This window comes from Strix aluco, chromosome 6 (genome assembly GCF_031877795.1).
Source record: "Strix aluco isolate bStrAlu1 chromosome 6, bStrAlu1.hap1, whole genome shotgun sequence".
NCBI lineage: Eukaryota > Metazoa > Chordata > Aves > Strigiformes > Strigidae > Strix > Strix aluco.
Window position 1 is genome coordinate 42014805 of NC_133936.1, and position 19289 is coordinate 42034093.

The 19289-nt window shown below is 39.7% G+C and overlaps 1 protein-coding gene across 9 annotated transcripts in view; it reads right to left on the reverse strand.

Moving 5' to 3' along the window:
* AGAP1 (ArfGAP with GTPase domain, ankyrin repeat and PH domain 1) overlaps positions 1 to 19289 on the reverse strand; it is a 399779-nt gene that overhangs the window by 205475 nt on the left and 175015 nt on the right. For all 9 annotated transcript variants that reach the window (XM_074829819.1, XM_074829816.1, XM_074829814.1 and 6 more), the window contains one exon: positions 2025 to 2152. In XM_074829819.1, coding sequence (XP_074685920.1) covers positions 2025 to 2152 — 128 coding nt within the window. The remainder of the gene's footprint in view (positions 1 to 2024; positions 2153 to 19289) is intronic.

Here is a 19289-nt window from a genome sequence, read left to right on the forward strand (position 1 = left end):
GAATTTGGTATTGGCTGTTGGCTTCCAAACTAGACTTGGAGAGGAAACTGGTGAGAACCTAGATATTTGATGTTCTTCATCAAACAAGCTTCATTAACAAGCATGATGACCGCAACTGCTTCAAGACAATGCAGAACACAGAGATGCAGCTGTGTAAGACTGGATTGTACAAAGCATTATCTATCCTTGGAAAGTCTTGAAAAAACTATATATTCATTAGCAGACTGAGTAAACTAGGTTGTTCTTGGATCCAAGAGTAAGGTCAGTACTGGAATTGATGCCATTTGTTTTCCACATTTCAGTGACAGCACGTTTCCTCTTCCACCACGGACTAGGACAGGTCTCAGATAGCCTCTACAGGCACCACAGTTCCTCTCGGTCTAGAAGTATGAATATACACAACTGCCAGGAGTAAACTGTTTGGAAGAAAAGCACTTTGAAAGTTCCAAGCACTTGTGGCAATGAACTGGTCAGACAGAGAGTGGCTGAGGAAACTTGGTCAATGTCACACACAACAAGAGAGGAGAGAACATCTTCCATATGAGGAACTTGTACTTCACCAGAAGGTGCCAGGGTTCTTCAGAAGAGCCATGCACCTTAGCACCCACTTTACAAAGGGAAGTCTGAACTTCAGCATTTTCTTTTGGTGTAACAAGCAAAAGTGAGAGTCACAGTCCGAGGTCAGTATCTGGACTCGGCTCAAGGCAGAACATCTCACAGAAAAGACCTGTAAGACCAAACTGGCATCTGCATCTTTAGAGTTAACCCAACGGTGGAAGTTCCCACTAGGGCACAGAAGGGAACCAGTCGCTACGACCACAGAACCACCAGAGCCTTCATCCTGGGGTATAAATTTAAACAGAGTGCTTTCAGAAGACAGTAACACATCAAATTGAAGGAAAAAACCAAAACAAAACCAAACAAAACCAACAACAAAACCTTTTCCCCGAAGGTGCCACACTTCTTTGCTATACTGCTTTTTGCCAAAAAGCAGACACCCTCTGTGTGGGAGAAAGGTCCATAGATAAAACAAAACCTCACATGGGTGGGTTAGAAGACATTGGCATATTACTGAGCTTGGACTGAAAAACAGGCCAGGAGAGGTGGTGGATATCAGACATTTCAGACTTGCTATAGTGGCAATCAGGAAACCAGGCCACAGCTCTGGCCACTGACTGTAAAAGGGTCAAAATGATGGCCCCGTAACATCCATCTGCTGCGAGAGAGAGAGCACAGTGGGAACACAATCTGCCTGGCTGCAAAGGTCTTGGATCTCAATGATAGAACTTATATACATCCTAACTGTGAATGTACACAGAGATTATCACTTGACACTAGAAAACAAAGATACTGAGGAAGGGTATCACAAGGGAAATACAGGAGAGTGTATTAACATATGTCAGTAAAAACTCTGCAAGTTAGAAAATTCGGGTATTAACTGTGTGTTTCCAAAGATACCATCAAGACCAGCAGACTTTCCTGCCACACATTAAGGGAGCATTTTGTTTTGTTTTTACATGTAGTATCTACAAGTCAATAGCAACATATAACACTATGTCATTAAAGGGGAATCATTTTAATTGAGCATAACAGAGATGGGCAATTACAGCTGCGCACAGTGCTCACAGATGTAAAATTCTAGCATGCTAACCACTGAGCTACACCAGCTATTATCACTCAGCACACAACTGAATGAGAAAAATAACCAAAAACATAGTGAGGTAATTTTAAAACACAGTACAGCAAATCCTGCTATTATAACAACTGGTCTACTCAGAACAGCAGGCTGCTGGGCATAAATCACTATGATCAAAGATGGCTTTAAAGCCAAACTATTTCACTGCAGCAGTTTCTTGAAACAAAGTCAAGCCAATTAAAAAAAAAAAATTGCTTCAAACTACAGATCACTGATACCTTTCAAAAAAAATGCCAACTACCTATCAAGCAGCAAAAAGAGCACTGGCATTAAATGAAAAGCGACCTATCAGTTCCTTTTTCAAGCAAGCATTCATTGCAGTCTGTACCTGGCTGATATGTACGGCAGAAACCTGGGCAGAACACACGGATGAGTGGCTTGGAGAGTTTGGTAGAGATTTGCAGGGTCCAATTGAGAGTTGCTGTTTCTTCCGTGTTGCAACAATCTTCTGAGCAACTGAAGAAAAACAAAACATATGGGCAAGTAAGCTATAGTACACATTTGGAAAACACGCTATATCAAAAATACGCAGAATGTACCATGCACAAAACAGGTTTTCCATTACCAAAGCTTGTTCCAAAAATTGATTGTAATACATCCAAATAAGGTAACAGATGCTGGTTTTCCACAATATGCTCCATGTGAGACTCCAGCTCTGTTCTCCACATGGATGAAATGGTCCCAGAACTCTCACTCCACCAGGTGAGCACCACAGAGCCAGTAACATCCAAGCAGAAGGGGAAAAGGCAGGTGTACAAGTCACAAAAAGCAATACCAGGAACGCCATAACAAGTCCACTGTATGCTTATAATACCACAAAGCTGATGTTAGCACACATTTTTCGTTCTTCTTTGAGATGTTCTCCTTGCAGACAGAAGATAAGTATGAGCAACACTTGCTAGCAATCTAGTTCGAATGCATCAGTGCTGTTTACTAGTCGGATCCTGGAAGGTGTCCCACCTCACAGAATGAGGGTTCGTTAGGAAAGCTATTACTCCCAGTCCAAGCAGGATTAATTTACAAGAAGGTGTATACTCTCTGTGGCTGAGGAGTAAGGTGGACTTTTCTTAATTACTGGCCACTGCACCAGGACAATCAGTTTGGGAAACCAGAAGTTTAAAGCATTTGAAACAAACGATAATCGGAATAATAAAACTGATAAAGGGTCCCTGACACAGAATACCTGCATTAGTGGTGCCATACATCCCATCCCATTCAAATTCATTATGGACAGTAGCTATATCATAATTTCTAGTTTTAGCATTTGTTACTTAGCAGCAGTAGCACATCTGGGAAAATTACAAATTTATTTTGCAATGTATTAAGAAATTTTCTTCAACACGTAAAGAAAAGCAGCATTTATTAAAGAGATACAGGGACCAGAGTCATTAACACCTCTACATACAGTTTAGCAGACTCATAATAAAAGATGGAAACAGAGCTGATCTGAAATGCAGCGACTTCCATATCTCTAATTTCTCTATTCAAAAAAGACAAACTATTTCAGAAATTAGTTCTGTGATACACTGGAAATTCAGCTCATTCTGCTATTCAGCTAAAGCCTTTGGAAAGAACTCTTTTTAGGTCATAAATGACTTACAAATAAAATCCTTTACATTTGTTGCCTACATTTTGGGTCACAAATTAAAAAGTAATCAAAATTTCAGTCTTCACAAACAGAGACTAGTGTAGTGGCTAAACAAAAACGGTACTAACTAAATTTAGCTTCCTTGCACACAGTAATCTTCATGAAGTGAAGCATTTCATGAAACTTGTGCAAAGGAGTCTGGAGTCACTTGCACCGTCTCCACCGAAATCAGTCAGTGAGGCAGAATGGCAACAATTATTGGCATCTACTTAAAAAGTCACACAGAAACTTGTTGTAATTAAGCTAACAGCATTCAACCTGTCTTGTTCAGAAAATATAAAAAGATATTTATGTAAATTCCAAGATTATTCTTCCTCAGTATGTTATAACACAGACAGAGATATTGTTTAGCAGTGTAAGCGTACAATTTCTTCTCAAATGCAATTTTAATAACAAACTGGTCTGTGGCTTATGTTTTTCATGTAAATGAATGATGGCAGAACCATGATTTAGTGGGAATACATTGTGTAAAAAATGGCTCATATATATGAAGAAGCAGCTTCATTAGTTACATCCCACCTCCGATAGGCCTCTTATCATCCTGAAAGGATGATATCAATTAATTTATCTTCCCCTGGCATATTGATCATAACCTTCATCAGCTAATCATGTTTAAATTACAGAGGAATATCGTAGCACTCTGTCATTTCAGACCCATTGGTTTATTGATCTGGAGCCTGGAAAGCCATATATTAAAATATTTTAAAACACATTAGTGAATGCAGAGAGCAAACCGAAGGTCAGATTTTAACAAATGCACATGGATTTGTCTTCATCATATGCGGTAAAGACCTAAATTAAGACCAAAACTGAATTAAAACCACACATGAATGAAAACTACCTTCTCAGCAAAAGCTTCCACTCTCACATGGGAGAGGTAATTAGTCAAGGAAAATATTTACCTCTTCCCTTCAATCTGAATACAGGTGTGTTTGTAGCATCACATTAACATACATAATGCAGTCTGGCCAAATTATCACTCTAGGAAGGCACAAGGAAAAAAAAGCCAAGACAGTCTAAACTCACCCACTCAAACACCCAACCTGAACACTAGCTAAGTACTAGAAAAGCGGACAATAAAAAAAATAAGTTTTAAAAAGCACAAATTATGTCTCTAGAAATGTGAAGACTAATCCACAAAGCCGCTGGAAATGAAACCTTACACTGAGCAGTACAAAGGGTAACCTGTCCTGTGCACTGTAAAAACAGTAAAATTGCAGCGGAAGATCTAATGTTACCTACTTAAAATTGTGCTACAAATTCTAGAATAGACCATTTCTTAGCTCTTCCCTCCGTTAGAAAAATGATGTGCCCCCTAATGGAAATCCCCTTCTGAGCTGCCAAACCTTCCCAATTCCCCCTCCATTTCGGCAACAAGTCTAACATCCCCCGCCAGAGCACGATTCCTCCTGCCTCTCCCCTCTCTTCATTAGGCAACCTGCTTTCCTTTGAGACACCAAACAGTTTTTGCTTCTTTCACTGCAGTCATGTAGCTGTCACTCCATAATTAGATTGCATTCAGTATTCAAGTGCTCAGGGCTACTTGCCCTTGGATATGATGGTGATATGAGCTTCAGAAGTACCTAAAGGAGTACCCTGACCCTTCAAAGTTTGCAACATATGAAAGACATGACTGATCATCTGTGGGGCAATCGCTGGACTGTCAAAAGACCTACTGTGCTCTTTCTAAAGCTACCTTGAGAGAAGAGATGAAACCTAAATCTTGCCCATCAGAAGTCAATAAAAGGGGTTCAGCACACATCTCCTCAGCAGTGCTGCTGCAAATTCACATTTTCTACATCTTCTATTCCAGAGAAGAAAGCCCTGAAATACACAAAACTTAAAATGGCTGGCACTGAAAACCCCACAGATCTGCTAATTCCTGCTGCTGACATCTTCAGACACAGTAGTTAGGGAGGAAAAAAACCCACAGTTAAATGGTTTTGTAGCAAGAGAGAAATACACCATAATTATACGAACTAACACGAGACCCAGTGAACAGCCATGCTATATTGCTTGTTCAGCCCAAAACCCATTTCTGTTACTACATCTTTGTTAGGACTCAAAGTGATCACTCATTAGCTGCTTAGCGGTGGTAGGAAAAATCCTTAAACCAAGATATTTTGTTTCCACAACTACAACTATATACAAATTCACACTGGATTCATAAGCAACTTTGTCAGAGTGTATCAAAATGTATCCAAAAGCATGATTTTTTTTTTTTTTTTTCCCCCAAAAGGCAGTACTGGCACCACAACAGTTTAGGCAGCTGAGTGGGACCTCTAATGAAAAACATACAACAATAAATACTGCTCTTCAGGAATGCCTGATGTAAGCTGTGGCCATACATAAACATCTTTTTGCTGTTCATGAAAGCCAACTAGTCTACTTCATTAACCAATTTAAGGCTACTCAGAGTCAAAATCTTCAGATTAATATTGAAGTGCCTGTAATTGAAATGTCAGCCCAGAGGAAGCTGTACAATTAAAACAAACATTGTTCTATAAAGTGAGTAGGGAACACAAGAAAGCAGAAATATTTTTGCCCCAGAGCTTCCAGGCTGCATCCCATCCCAAAGCTGATTCAGTGCCTCTGAATTTAATGTAAATATACTTGCTAAGATATGTTTCTAAAACAATGAATACTGACTTAATCTATGTGGCAGATATCAAAAATAACCAAGATAGTGACAAGCATTTCAACTACTTTTAAACATCAATTGCATTCTTTCTACTTTTATATGCTCAAGCTATCAATTTCTGAGAGATTTTTATTGTAAGCCATCTATCTGTAGTATGAAAACCTAAACAAAATTTATTTGCAAAGTCAAGAACTCTTCTGCAAATAAACAGGGATATGCCAAGGATAGTTAGAGTTATAAACCAGGAGAATTGATATTTAGCAAGTATGTGGTCTTTGGGGAAGACTGATGCTTATTTTTTATACATTTAAACTTAATTTCATATGCCAGAACGACTAGAAGCTGTATTTTGCTTTAAGGTCTTGTTAATTAAAAGCATGTGAAATTCCTGGTCTGCAAGATGAATAAAATGTCCAAGTTTGGAGAGAAAGCTCTTGACTTGAATGCCTCTTCTTCCATGCCTGACCTAACTCACCAAAACAAAATTAACCTTCCTTCCCCCCTGCCACTTTCATCTCAAACGCTACTTTTTGTTAGTCAAACCATTCATTCGTAAGCAGCCCCTACCAACTTCTCACCGGATCACTTGTTGGAAGGACCAGGAAAGCTCGGTGGTCTCACAATCTCTGAGCTGTAAGGCAAGGCTTCCGCACTCCAGCTCAGCAGATCTGCATTACAAACCACCACCGTTCCCATTTGCACATAGAAAAATGTTACCCGTACGCTAATTTCCGCCAAAGCTCTCCTATTCCGCTCTCAGCGGCGTGGGGCTGACTATCAGAGGACTACATTCACTCGCGGGAGGAATAGCAGGTCACCTCCTCTCCCCGAAACTCAGAGCTGCGCCTCCATAATGAACCGACTCCTCTTTGTGCTCCATTTCGGAGCTAATCACCATTAGAAATACTGTTGCCAGAGTAACTGCTCTGACAGAGTTGTCTTTCCTTGGTTCAAAGGGCTGTTCACATGTCAACTTCTTGTGCAGTGTGAGGCTGCTTTGGCAGGGGCAGCCGGGTCTCTCAAATCTCATTAGCACAGCTTCATTCAAGTGTAAGGACAAGAAAGGCAGAGACCTGGGGGGAAAAGACTCCTCACAAGAAGTTCAAGACACAAGGTAAGACTGTCTCATCTAGCTCCACACCTCTTAAAACTGAAAACACAAAGGTACCTCTGCCTCGCACAATAGATGCGTTTAGGGAAACCTCATCTAGCCTGAGGCCCGATCTCTCCCCAGTTTAAGAGGGGTCCTGGAAAACGTCCGGAGATATCAACAATCTGATCGCTGCTCTCCTTCCCGAAAGACAGTGAATAGAGTTACCACTACGCCCTTTATGTTGTTTTTTACCAAGGAACACTTGAAATAATAAAAGGGAAGACTCCAAGCATATAATACCTGTAACATCTGGCAATATTTCTCTTCTCAGTTATCACCAGTACAAGAGTATTGCATATTTAGGAGATGCAAACAATCTTCCTGAATCACCACTAATTTAAATTAAATTGGTTTCTCGTAAAAACACATATAAGACCATTTATCTCCACCGTGTGTCCGAGTATGAGTTAACACCAGGTTCAGTTAAAACCTGTCACTTTGTGCAAAAGATGGGAATGGAAGAATCATGCAGCAAATCTTCTTCCACTTATTGACAGACAGAAAATAGCTTTCAGCTGAAGTTGGAATGCTCATGGCTGGCTGCAAAACAACAGAAGGGACAAACACTCGTGAATTTCTATTTTAACTGCTGGGGAAAAAAAACCCCAATCAAACCCTGAAAGTTTACACAAGATAACCTTCATACCTTTCGTCTTAAAACAGTGCTCCCCCCATACTCACAGATCACTGAATAACAAACAACACTGTATCTTTGTGAAAAGTCTCTGTTCAAGTCACATCACCCATTAGTGATCTGTAAGAGGTGAAGAATTAGCTTTAAATGAAATCCAAATATTCTTGCTAACATGAAGAGCCAGATCTCTGAAAATGAATGCTGGCTTTTCAAAAGTCTGACAAATTCTAATTTTTGCGAATTTGTGGGTTGGAGTAACATTCAGGACAGTTACTGATTTGATGTTTTTACAGCCCATCAAGAGATCTCTGCCTACAAAAAGCATGGATTATTAACCTTACTGTAACTGGTGCTCAGAAAGATGCTTGATAAGATGGTAAGATTGATAAGGAAGGCTAAGCAATATATGCACTGTACTGCACCTTGGAAAAGGGCATGCTCTCACTGTAAAGGCAAAGGTCACAGGGATATTTTTAAGCATGAGAAATATAATGTTTCATCACAAGGCTTACTCAAGCAATCTGACTCTGTTTAAATGATAAAAATTGTGAAAAGTGAATTTTACACAAGCATGAGGTCAAAATATTTACTTAGTGCTGAAAATTGTGAGGAAGGGAAACAGTTTCAGAAACATCACAAAATTTGTCCCCCTCCGTTTTCAGACACTGAGCGTGAGGACAACCGGGAACTCCACCACCCAGCTTGACCCCACCCTGCTGGCATCCCTTCTGGAGCCAACGTGCTCATCACTCGCTCCCTCCCCAGCTGGGCATCTGTGTTTGCCAGAGGCTGCATGGTGCTGAGGCTGCAGCTGCTTGGGCATATCCCAGCGCTTAGTGCCTGCACGTACAGCAGCCACAGGGCCTCTGTTCAGCTGGGCTGAACAACGTGCAGGGGAGAACATGCTCTTTTCCACATCAAACTTTCCTTGTCACTGCCTCATTCTTGTTGATGAACTAACACATGCGTGGACTAATCCTTGCTTTTAAAAAGTATCTTACAATATCAATAGTAGTCACCATACGTTATTGCTCTAAGTCCTACAGAACAGAGAAACTGATAGAGCAGAAAGCATCCCAGCTAGCATCTCCAGCCAACAATACGAACATCAGGACAGAAATACCATGAGACATACCTCAACTAATTCCTGCCTAAGCCCTGGCTCCTAAAAACATCCCAGTAACCTCAACAGACCTTGGTAGGGAGCAGGAGAGGGAAAGTGGAAGAAGCGTAACTAGTATAACCGACACACCAACAAAATCATGGTTCATTAGATGAACAAAACCAATTTGCCCATAAGCCCTGCTGATGACCATTTATTTGTTTCATATGAAAGGCCCTGCCAAAGGAAAACACACTGTGGGAAGTTAAGATATATAGCAGTTTACATTTTTACAGCAGCTGCATTTTAGCTTAATATTCCATGTTTACAGTAAGTGTTCAATAAAAATAAATTTATTCCACAACTACATATTACAGGCAAAGCAATAATAACTACAAGAGCAAGCACCAACCACAAATGCTTCTGAATAGGAAACATTAATGGAAGTATCCACTATTAAGGCAATTGTGCCTGTTATTTTAAATTCAATCCATTTTTTAGGCTAAACAACTTTTATACTTCTCCCTTTAAAAAGCAAAGCTTTTAACACAGAAACAAGTACTGGACTCCTGTAGTATTTGGGCTTGGATGTATCAATTTCTCAAGCTACTTCCGAGGAGGGGGGGGCGGGGGGAAGCTGGTACGTATGTGCGTGTGTCCTGAATGTGTTGCCAATAAATATGCAACATTTTCAACAACTACAGACTAAAAATAAAAAAAATTTAAAAATCACAAATGTGTTAAGGGGAAACTTCTTGCCGCGTTTATAGGCTGACTGTTCTGGGGCAAGAGAAGATTCAGATGTCTACAGGCAGCACAGCAGTGGAATCGCAGTACCACAACAAACACACACCTCCCTGTCCTGCTGCGGGGGACACCTCTGCTGAGGGACCTCACTTTTAATGGTAATGTATAAAAACCCCCTAAGTCTCATCCCCAGAACTCTTACCTGTCTCAGTTCTTTCCAACAATGACTACCTTGTTCCATGTAAGACTATTAGCAGTCAATTTAACATGATATTCTTGTGTGCAAGCATGTCATACACAAAGCCGAGGCACACAAATGCACAAAGCCAGTATGCAATGTAGTATGTAGTTGCATGAGATGCCACTTCTAGCAGGAAAATCAGCTCAGGAACTTTTTTTACCCAGGTCTTCTCAGTGATCCAGTTTAAGCTGCGGCCCAACAACCAGCTCATAGGAGCAGAGCTAAAGCACAACATACGGCCAGAAATTTCTTAAGCTGTTCTTCCCTGTAGAAACAGTGTGCTGGAAAGCCATCCCCACAGAGATGAGTTATTATTCTGCACTGAACACAAATCCACTTAATGCTCTAACAGACTATGGTGGTACTTGCCTCTATTGCACATGACAGAGTGACCAACAAGGGTGGGAAAATGAAGCGCACAGATACTCACCCCTAATCCTGCACAGCAGGAAAAAGTCAAACTATCCAACAACAACAAAAGAAAATCTGTAGTGCAAGGCACCAAAAGCATTAGGAGGTTTTATGGGACAAAGTGCTTGGTTACCAAATCTTTACTTCTTAGAACAATTTGATTACATACACACATGATCCTTGCATTTTTACTACTTGACTAAAATACACTTTACTTGGAAGTGCTGGATAGTCATACAAACCAGATAGCTTTCACTCTTGTATTATCTCCCTCTACTTCTCAAGCACCTATGCACAATCTAGAAAGAAAAGCATCTCAACACAGCCTTCTGGTTACCAAGGAAGCAGGGTATTTCACATGAGACACGCCTCTTCCCCAGTGAGAGTAAGGTAAGCAAGTAGATGTTTAAGCCACTGTATGCATTTTAAGTGCTGTTTATCCTGCTATGTGAAACTATCTGCGTTTACAGGTTCAGAAGAGTCAAAAATTAAAACAGGGATTTCAATAAAGACAAACTACAGGAGTCATGGTATTAAACAATGCCAAAGCAAATGCAACAATTTCAGCTGGCAAGTCAGAAGGCAACAAGCTATTAAAATATTTGGCTAAGAACAAAGGAACCTCCACCACAATTTCACTCCATGGAAAGATAAGCAGCAAATATTCCTGCCTTCCCTTCCCAAACACGTACTGCTGCCAACAACGGCGTCATTTCTCTCTGCAGTCTGTACCTATATTCTCAGGACATGGAAGAAACGTTGAAGGCTTTGAGCTTCCAGAGGTTTATTTCTGGAGACTCAGTAACTCTGTTTCCCTCGCTTCTCTCATTGTTAAATACTGAATTTCTGCATCACTTCTGAAATCACAGTAACACTGGACACTGCTTTCCAAAACCTTTAAGATGTGTTAACTTGGTAATGCTAAGTAAACCCACTTAGTTTTCTAAGCTGGAGAGAAGCTATCACTCCTACACTATGCACGTAAAACTATGCCAAAAAAATTAATCTTTTAGAAGTATTGATGTACGTCTTGCTAGAAATAAGTTTCTAATAAGAAGCAAAATCCTTCACTAGCTGTGAATGAATACTATATACTGATAGAGAAGACTGCCTTCTCCGACTAACACGTTGTCTTCCTTGTGGTATCTAGTTTAATATAAAGCTATAGTATAGACAAAAGCTTTTTAAAGATTAATCCAATGAGAGCTTCAAAGTTGTTCCCAAGATAGGAAGAAAAATTTTAATATAGGATGCAACTCTTACCTGAATTCCCTTTATCTCATTGTATTAAAACAAATTTATCTTCATTTATGTCTCCATTACCTTGTAGGGCTGATAATCTGCTGGAAATGAAGCTATTGTGTGATTGCTCCTATTACTTGAGGGATTTAAATGCTGACTGTAACAAACAGTTACCTTCAGGATGGAACAAAGTCAAGGCTACTCATGTTAATTTTGGAATGAAAAAAATTGCCAGGACAGCCAAGTATACAGCTATGAAGCTAGAAATAAAGCTTCTGCGAAACATGAACGAAGCAGGGCAAGTAATACTATATGCTTTGCTTATCTGTATTCTCTAACATGGGATGGTTAAAACTTCAAGCTGTGCTCCATTTTTTGATCTACCCATTTATATTCTTCTGGGAATGATGGGTTAATACACTGCCCAGCAGCAAGTCTACTTGTAGCAGAGCAGGCTCTTCAACACAAGCTCAAGCTCACCCTGGCTGTGGTTAACCAACAGAAAAAATGTTTACGCTGAATGTAATGTACATTGCAAAGAAGAGTTAGTAGATTTATTATCTTGTATTTTATTATGTTATTACACAGGCTCCTCAAAAGAGTTTGAAGTTGCCTCTTATTACTAAAATGCACAATTCTTTCACCCTACTAAAACAATTTTACAACTCCTCAGATACAGATAGTTTCTGAGAACTATCAGGTGATTTCATAGTACAATGGGAAATGTATGTATGAACACACAAATTTTATACTGAAAAATACTGTTTCACGATCACCACAGTTAACAATCAAGTTCAGCTACAACGGGCTAGTTCAGTGTTAATGTTTCTAGAAGATTTTAATACAGTTATCCTTAAAATAAATTTTACACCACACCTTAGCGGTACCTTTGGTTTTCTGTGATGCTTTCTTTGAAACACACATTTCAGCTCTTGCTCTCAAAAATAACAACTGTTCTTGTTTTACCACATACAAAAATACAGTTATAAACAAGACTCAGTATTAAATATCTCTAATCAATGTCAATAGGCACCTTTTCCTCCCCAGGTAACTATGATTAACGCTGCATATCACTTATTCCCAACTTGGATGCAAATCACTGTCTCCCAAGATTAGGCAAGCAAATATGTCAATAAATCCACTAGACAACCTGGAAAGCATGTGCCATCTAAAGAAATTTTAAAAATAAACCTATGCTTTCTTCACTACTCGAACTGTGTTGCAAGTAGAAGCATATGGCTTCAGGATTTATAAGGCAAACACTGTGTCAGACACACAGGTAAAGACTTTTGCACATGGATTTACCTAACTGGTAAATCATGAAACTCTGTCGATCTTTCCATTACAATGGAATCAAGTCATAAATCCTGTTATTTCCCACACAAAGGTACAATTTTAAATAGGTTAAAAAAAAATGTTGAAACGGGAAAAAAAAAACAAAACCAAACAGAAAACAGCACGTTCAAATGCAACAATGTCAAATCGACGTGTTTCGTAAAATGCCCATAAATAACTGGGATTTTAACTATCCTTTAAGAATAAAATTCTTAAGTGTGGTATCGTTGTACATTACTTGATTCTATGTCAAAACACAGAATTGTTTATCAATCATATTGATCATGTCAAAACATAGAACCAAATACCATACAACGATGCTACACATAAGAATTTTACCACCTGGTCAGCAATTTCATTTACATTTTGAAGTAGCGTCATGGAAAGCCTATTCTGTGGGGCATGCTATCAAATTACTGTTTTCATAGGCAACATGTCTACTTTATGAAGATTTAGGTACATCCAGTAAGTTCACTAATAGAGCACAGACAAGGACACAAAATGACAGAAAGCTGCTGGCTATATTAGTGCAACTCAGATGTATCTTTACAGAAAGACATAAACTTATTCACATTTACTAAATCAAAATCAAGTTAAGCTTGTGCCTCATTCAGACAGTTCTATTAATTCACCTGTGAAGAAAAGGTTTACAACTGTTGCCAAAAACCCAGGCCTTTCGTTAGAATAATCAATGATTTTTTAAAAAAAAACTGCCAAAAGGACTTAAAACTGTTTCCTAACGACCCAAAGTCTCTGAACCCAGAGGTGCAGCCACACCTTGAGGTCACAGCAGTACCTGCATACACGGCACACCTGGTCCCAAAACAAGAGCCCTGTGCTCAGCGTGGCAGAGTGAAAAATGTAACATGTGAGTAGAAATTATGTCTCTTCAAATTCTGAAGTACTGCGGCAGCCCTAAAACGAGCTCGTTTGTAAGGAAGGCAAGTTTGGACGCTGTAGGGGCAGGGTTTAGCACCCCCTTCACGGAGGATGAAAAGCGCAAGCGTAGACGATGTTCACTGCAAGGACAGGTGAGCCAATCTATGGTTCTGCTCCATCTCAAGATGGTCCATGAACTTTTGACATCAACTCCCTTTCCAACCTGAACTGGCAGAAAGCAGACAGATGCTAATGGCTGAAGTTGCAAAACAAGTAGGATGTGGCTGGAAGATAGGATAAAACCAGATTGCACTTTAAGGGCCCTCCAAGCACAAGCTACGCTGTCCATCTTCCTGGTGCTTTGCTAATGGTTAATTGTTCTTGTGGAAAACTACCTAATTTTATTTAGCATTTAATATCCAGCCTCACATATGCTCTGTTACATCTGGATATTAACTATTTAACCAATGAACACTCAAGACTTTGCACTGGCATTCTGTGGCAATTCCATCACACTCTTCAAAATTCATTTTCAGTCATTATTTGAAATAATCCACAGAGGTGGCTCTGCCATTAGAAGTTGGTTCTCTTTTGTTTCTGTGTTTTTAATACCAAACTTCACACAAGCAGACAAGTTGTAATGCAAATGTTTAAACAAACCCAGTATTTTGTCTCCTAAGCTGTTATTTTTATCCTGTTTTCCAACCACATCGCACTCTGGCACCGTGTGACACAAGCACGATGGTATTGCTCCAAACTGCAGCTTGATGAATAAAACCATATAATCGAAGGTACTCTTCAGTTGTGTACTGATGGATTAAAATTAATGGCGAGCTATTTCTGTCTTCCCCTGCCCTCCTGGCACATCTGGCAGGCACAGTCATATGGCAGGTCAAACACTACAAAGCAGATAATTTACACGTAGAGGAGTCAGCCATGCTTTGATTAGAAGTATCTGGGCATATCAGAGGTCCAGAGGACCAGCAAAATGCCTGACAGCTCTGTCCATTTTAACCCGACTCCTGGGACAGATCAAAAATGTTATATAATTCACTATATAATTTGAACAAATATTACTCCTCTCACTTTAAATAGAGATGTTATTCCTCAAGATGCAAATATTCTCCTCAGATAAAACAAGAAGAAATCAGGTAGCGTGTCTCATGGAGAATATTTGCAGCCTCCTGTCTGCCTGCCTCAAACATCAGCGGCTCTGCCTTCAAGGTGTGCTGCATCTTTGGACAAAATCAGCTTGATGGCTTTTGAGCACTAGATACACACCACATAGTTGTTACCCCTCCCTAGCAGAATTTTTCAAAATAAAAGAATTTGAGGTACTTTTAAGACAATCAAACTTCACTATTACAACACGGATGCAGCTGCACCCAAAGGTGGGCAGCTCCTGTATAAAATGGAGTTTTATATCTCCTGTATAAAACTGAGTTACAATGGAAGAACATATACACTGTGCAAAGCAAAACCAACAATACTACTACAGCAACATCCAAGAGATGCAGACTTCAACAGCGTAAGTTAGATATGTTCTTCACTATCAAAATCAAGAAATACAACAATGTTCTTGCACTTTAAAGAAAAAACTCCCTCAAAACAAACCACCAAGGGTCTAAATAAGATTATAAGAAAACACCTTAGCTGATGAGCTTGTTGTCCTCTGAGCCATCAAAATCCACCTCTCAGACACACCAATTCCCATTAGAAAACCAGTTAAGCTTATTATTACCAAGACTGCAGCTTCACTCACAGGTGAAATAAATCCCATTCCAAAAACCATCTCCACAAATCCAACAGCAGATATAAAGTCATCTACTCTATTACTAAAGGCTAAATTCTTTATTTGTTTTTGTGGGTTTTATGCACATTCAGCTGCCATAAAAGCAGTTATCCACCAGAGTAGAAGCATCATACAGCATTTAACATAAATCTCACAAAACACATAAGCCCCCCTTTGCACTTTAATCATTTGCTAACAGTTACAATAAGATTGTATTAAAAATTTAAACTGCCCTACTTAATGCAATTTACCTTCAAAGGTCCATTTCCAGAGAATGAATTCGGATGATATAAACGTCGAACACTTGATCAGATTTATTGCACTGAAGAATATTTCTCTTGATACAGATCTGACGAGTGAAGGCTAATGGCTTTAGTTTTATTACTTTTTAAGCACTTAATGGGAAAATTTAGACATTTTCACAAGACTAAGCTTCAGCAAGAATGGTAGATTTACAGAATGACAGCACAGAAGAAAGCTGTGCGATCTCTTTAGAGATGACCGCTTCAACGGCGTTATTAATGGAGAGATTAATGTAAAGTATTTATCCAGATAATTTGTCACGCAACAGTTAGGCCTGAGTGCCTCTCCGCTAAACAGGGACAGGGAAGATAAGCAGAAACTGCTGACTACAGCCAAGTTTCTGTACTGAATTGGGGCCAAAATGCACAATCCTAAGGGAAGATAACTGAAGTCACACTGAGATTGTAAAATAAGGAGCTAAGTGATATTGCTGTAGGTACAAATGAATCAGTTCCTGCAGGTGATTAGGGGACACACACTAGTTACCCAAGCACAGGCAAATTACAAAAAAAATCCCTACCAGCTTCCCACCCTTCCATTCCAACCATGTTTTCCATAAACATGAAAAGTACTTCCAAAATACTATGAAGCAATAGTTTTGCTTGTCCAAAAAGACTTTTTTCTTTTTTTTTTTTTTTTTTTTAACTGAAAGACAGCTGGGAGTCCTCAGATTTCAATTAATGTCTAGGTACTTATCCAATCAATCATCAAGTGCTATAAATTTCCTATATTTCTCATTAGTTACACTATTGCACAGCCTAAATCTAAACATACCTTTCCACAAGACTGTAAATTATAATGCCTAAGACACAAGCAACTGTATCAGCCATCAGAAGAGGCATAAATGATGAGAGCAAGTCAATTGTATATATGCTAAACTGAAGCTGATTTACTCCTCACAATTTTTTTTTTACAGAGGTATCACCAACAGAAGCACCACTAGCACACTACATCTCTTGCAGTTTGCATATATGACTTGAAACCAGTAATGACCTGTCTTTATTAATATTAATAAGTTTTATGCACAAAATCCAATTTTCTATGGAAAAAATATTTCTTCAGCATGTGCCAATAATGTTCCTTCATTAAGTGAAGATAGGCAAAGGTTTGGTTTTCTTCAAGCTCTAAATTTAAAATTGTTTCTGTGACTCTGAAAACTATCTTCAGCCTTTTCAAAGGGCATGCACGTGGTGAGACACTCCAGAAGCTACCCGACACATCTTGTGTGCTTAGAAATCTTGGGGTTTATTATACTGAAACCAAAAAAAGAACATGCATTCATAAGGTTATTAACAAAACTATCAGCGTTTTAGTCTTATGCCAGCTTTATAATAATTCTTCTCAATTAAAGCTCTCCCAGGTGATTAACCAGCACTGGTGTTCTGAGTGAGGTATTGCTTTCTCTACAGTTGATACCAACCCCGCAAAGCCTGTTGACAGCAGTGTGCTGCTTTACTTTCTTCCAAGGAAAGCGGAGGGTCCCTTGACTGAGAACAAGTCCTAGGTGCTACTTTTAAAATCCAAGATAAATGATGTTTGTTTCACAAAGCACAAATAATTCACAAACAAATCGTGTGTCACCACCACATGAAAAGAAATTTTCATTTTCCTACCACATCTGCTTCATGCCTAGTTAATATTAATTGTGTGATTTTAATTCCACTGGGAAGGGACCACACTGGCTTCCCCCGAAGGCAGGACAACTCCTGCCCACGTAGGAGCGCTACGGCAGCGGGTGCTGCCAGCTCCATCCTGTGCCCACCCTCCTCCCCTCGTCAGGCATCGCCGGATCTCAGCCTGACATCGTAAGGACAAAGATGACTGCCTTCCTCGGAAGAAGCTCTACTGGAAATGAAGGCTTCAATCGTGCACATATACGTAAGGCACAACAGAAGTTAATCTCAGTGAGAAGACTAAATAATTTGGACAACACAAGGGCTTTTGGTTAAGCAGTGATGCCAGCTGAGTAACAACCGCAGAACACACATGTACTGGTGCTGGCGCCGAGTGGCTGGTAAAGATTTTCCATTTCTCTGCAGAAGTTCCTGACCGAATGCAGCGTTTGCTACCAAGCAGAACAGAGTACTTGGAAAGGGTGACTGAAACATGCTCCAAAAAACCTGCCTTGTTTCTATCTGTGTAAGATTTCTTAAAAAGTTAATTCAACATTTTGGAAGTTACAAACTTTCATTCAAGGTTTATAAATCAGCAGCCAGAAAAAAAAAAAAAAAAAAAAGCGTCACAGCAAACTGAGGGTCAAAGCACACAGCTTGGCTACATCACCTTAGTTACCAATTATCAGCAGATAACGAAGTGAAGGGAGACATGCTAACTGTCAGGGTACCTGTCAAGAAACCACTTCTCACCCCAGCCCAGCCCCTCTCCAAATCTTAGATCCTAGGCAGTTCAAATGAGCAAGAAAAAGCTCTTCATGGCAAAATTTTTGTAACACACTTTAAATTTTATCATCTCTTCCTTATATATCCTCCACAATTTTAGATCTAATACTAGCGGAGGCCAGCTTATTGACATGGCACCCGCAGTACCAGGAGCACAGGCGTTGGCGAGGAAAGGACGAGCAGGTTACAGGGCATCAGGTGTCAGCACTACAGCAGGCAGTAACAGGCAAGAGAACACAGCACAGGTATTTTAACCCAAAAACTCTCAAAAATACGTAAAACCCCAAAACTCCTGACATAGTTAAAAATTAACATAGCGTGCACACAGGGAGCAACCAGCTGACACCAAACAAGTTTCCCAAGTCCCCAGTTTCTGTAATCCTGTAATAAATTTACTTGAGTCCCTGTGTCCAACACTCACACTTATATTAAGGATAACTGTTGTAACACAAAGGCAGCCCACATGGTGCCATCTGTCTGCCAACTAACTTTCCAGCTTACTTCTTAAAACAAGACGGAGCATGCATTGCTAAAACAAGTCTACATGGACCTCAGGAAGGTTGTTACCTCTGGAAAGACAAAATTCATGGAATATCAAAATATGTAAAGAGTGGCTATTCAAAAAGTAGTTCTATATTCTGCAGACTTATCTCTGAGTTGGACAATGTAAGTCTATGATGTATTTTCTGTTTTCCACAAAACACTAACTAAATCCTACAATGGACAGAGTCCAGCCATGCTGCTTTGGGTATGCACAGATACACAACTCAACTAAGAAAAAGAAACAGAAGAGCTTGATATAAGTGAAAAACACTGATTTACAAAATATACGTTAGAGATTGCACTACCCCAAGAATGTAGGCATCATTAAAGTAACCACGCGAACAGGACAACAAGTTTCTGTATGTTGAAGGGATATTTTTAACCTTAGCAAAGGATCTGGGATGCCCAGATGCCAACAGCTATCCTACCCCAAGACTACATCCAGCTAAGGTTTATATCCCTTAACGAGCGACTGAAAAGACCCCGACTTGGCAGGCCTGACCATCCACCAGCACTGCTGATG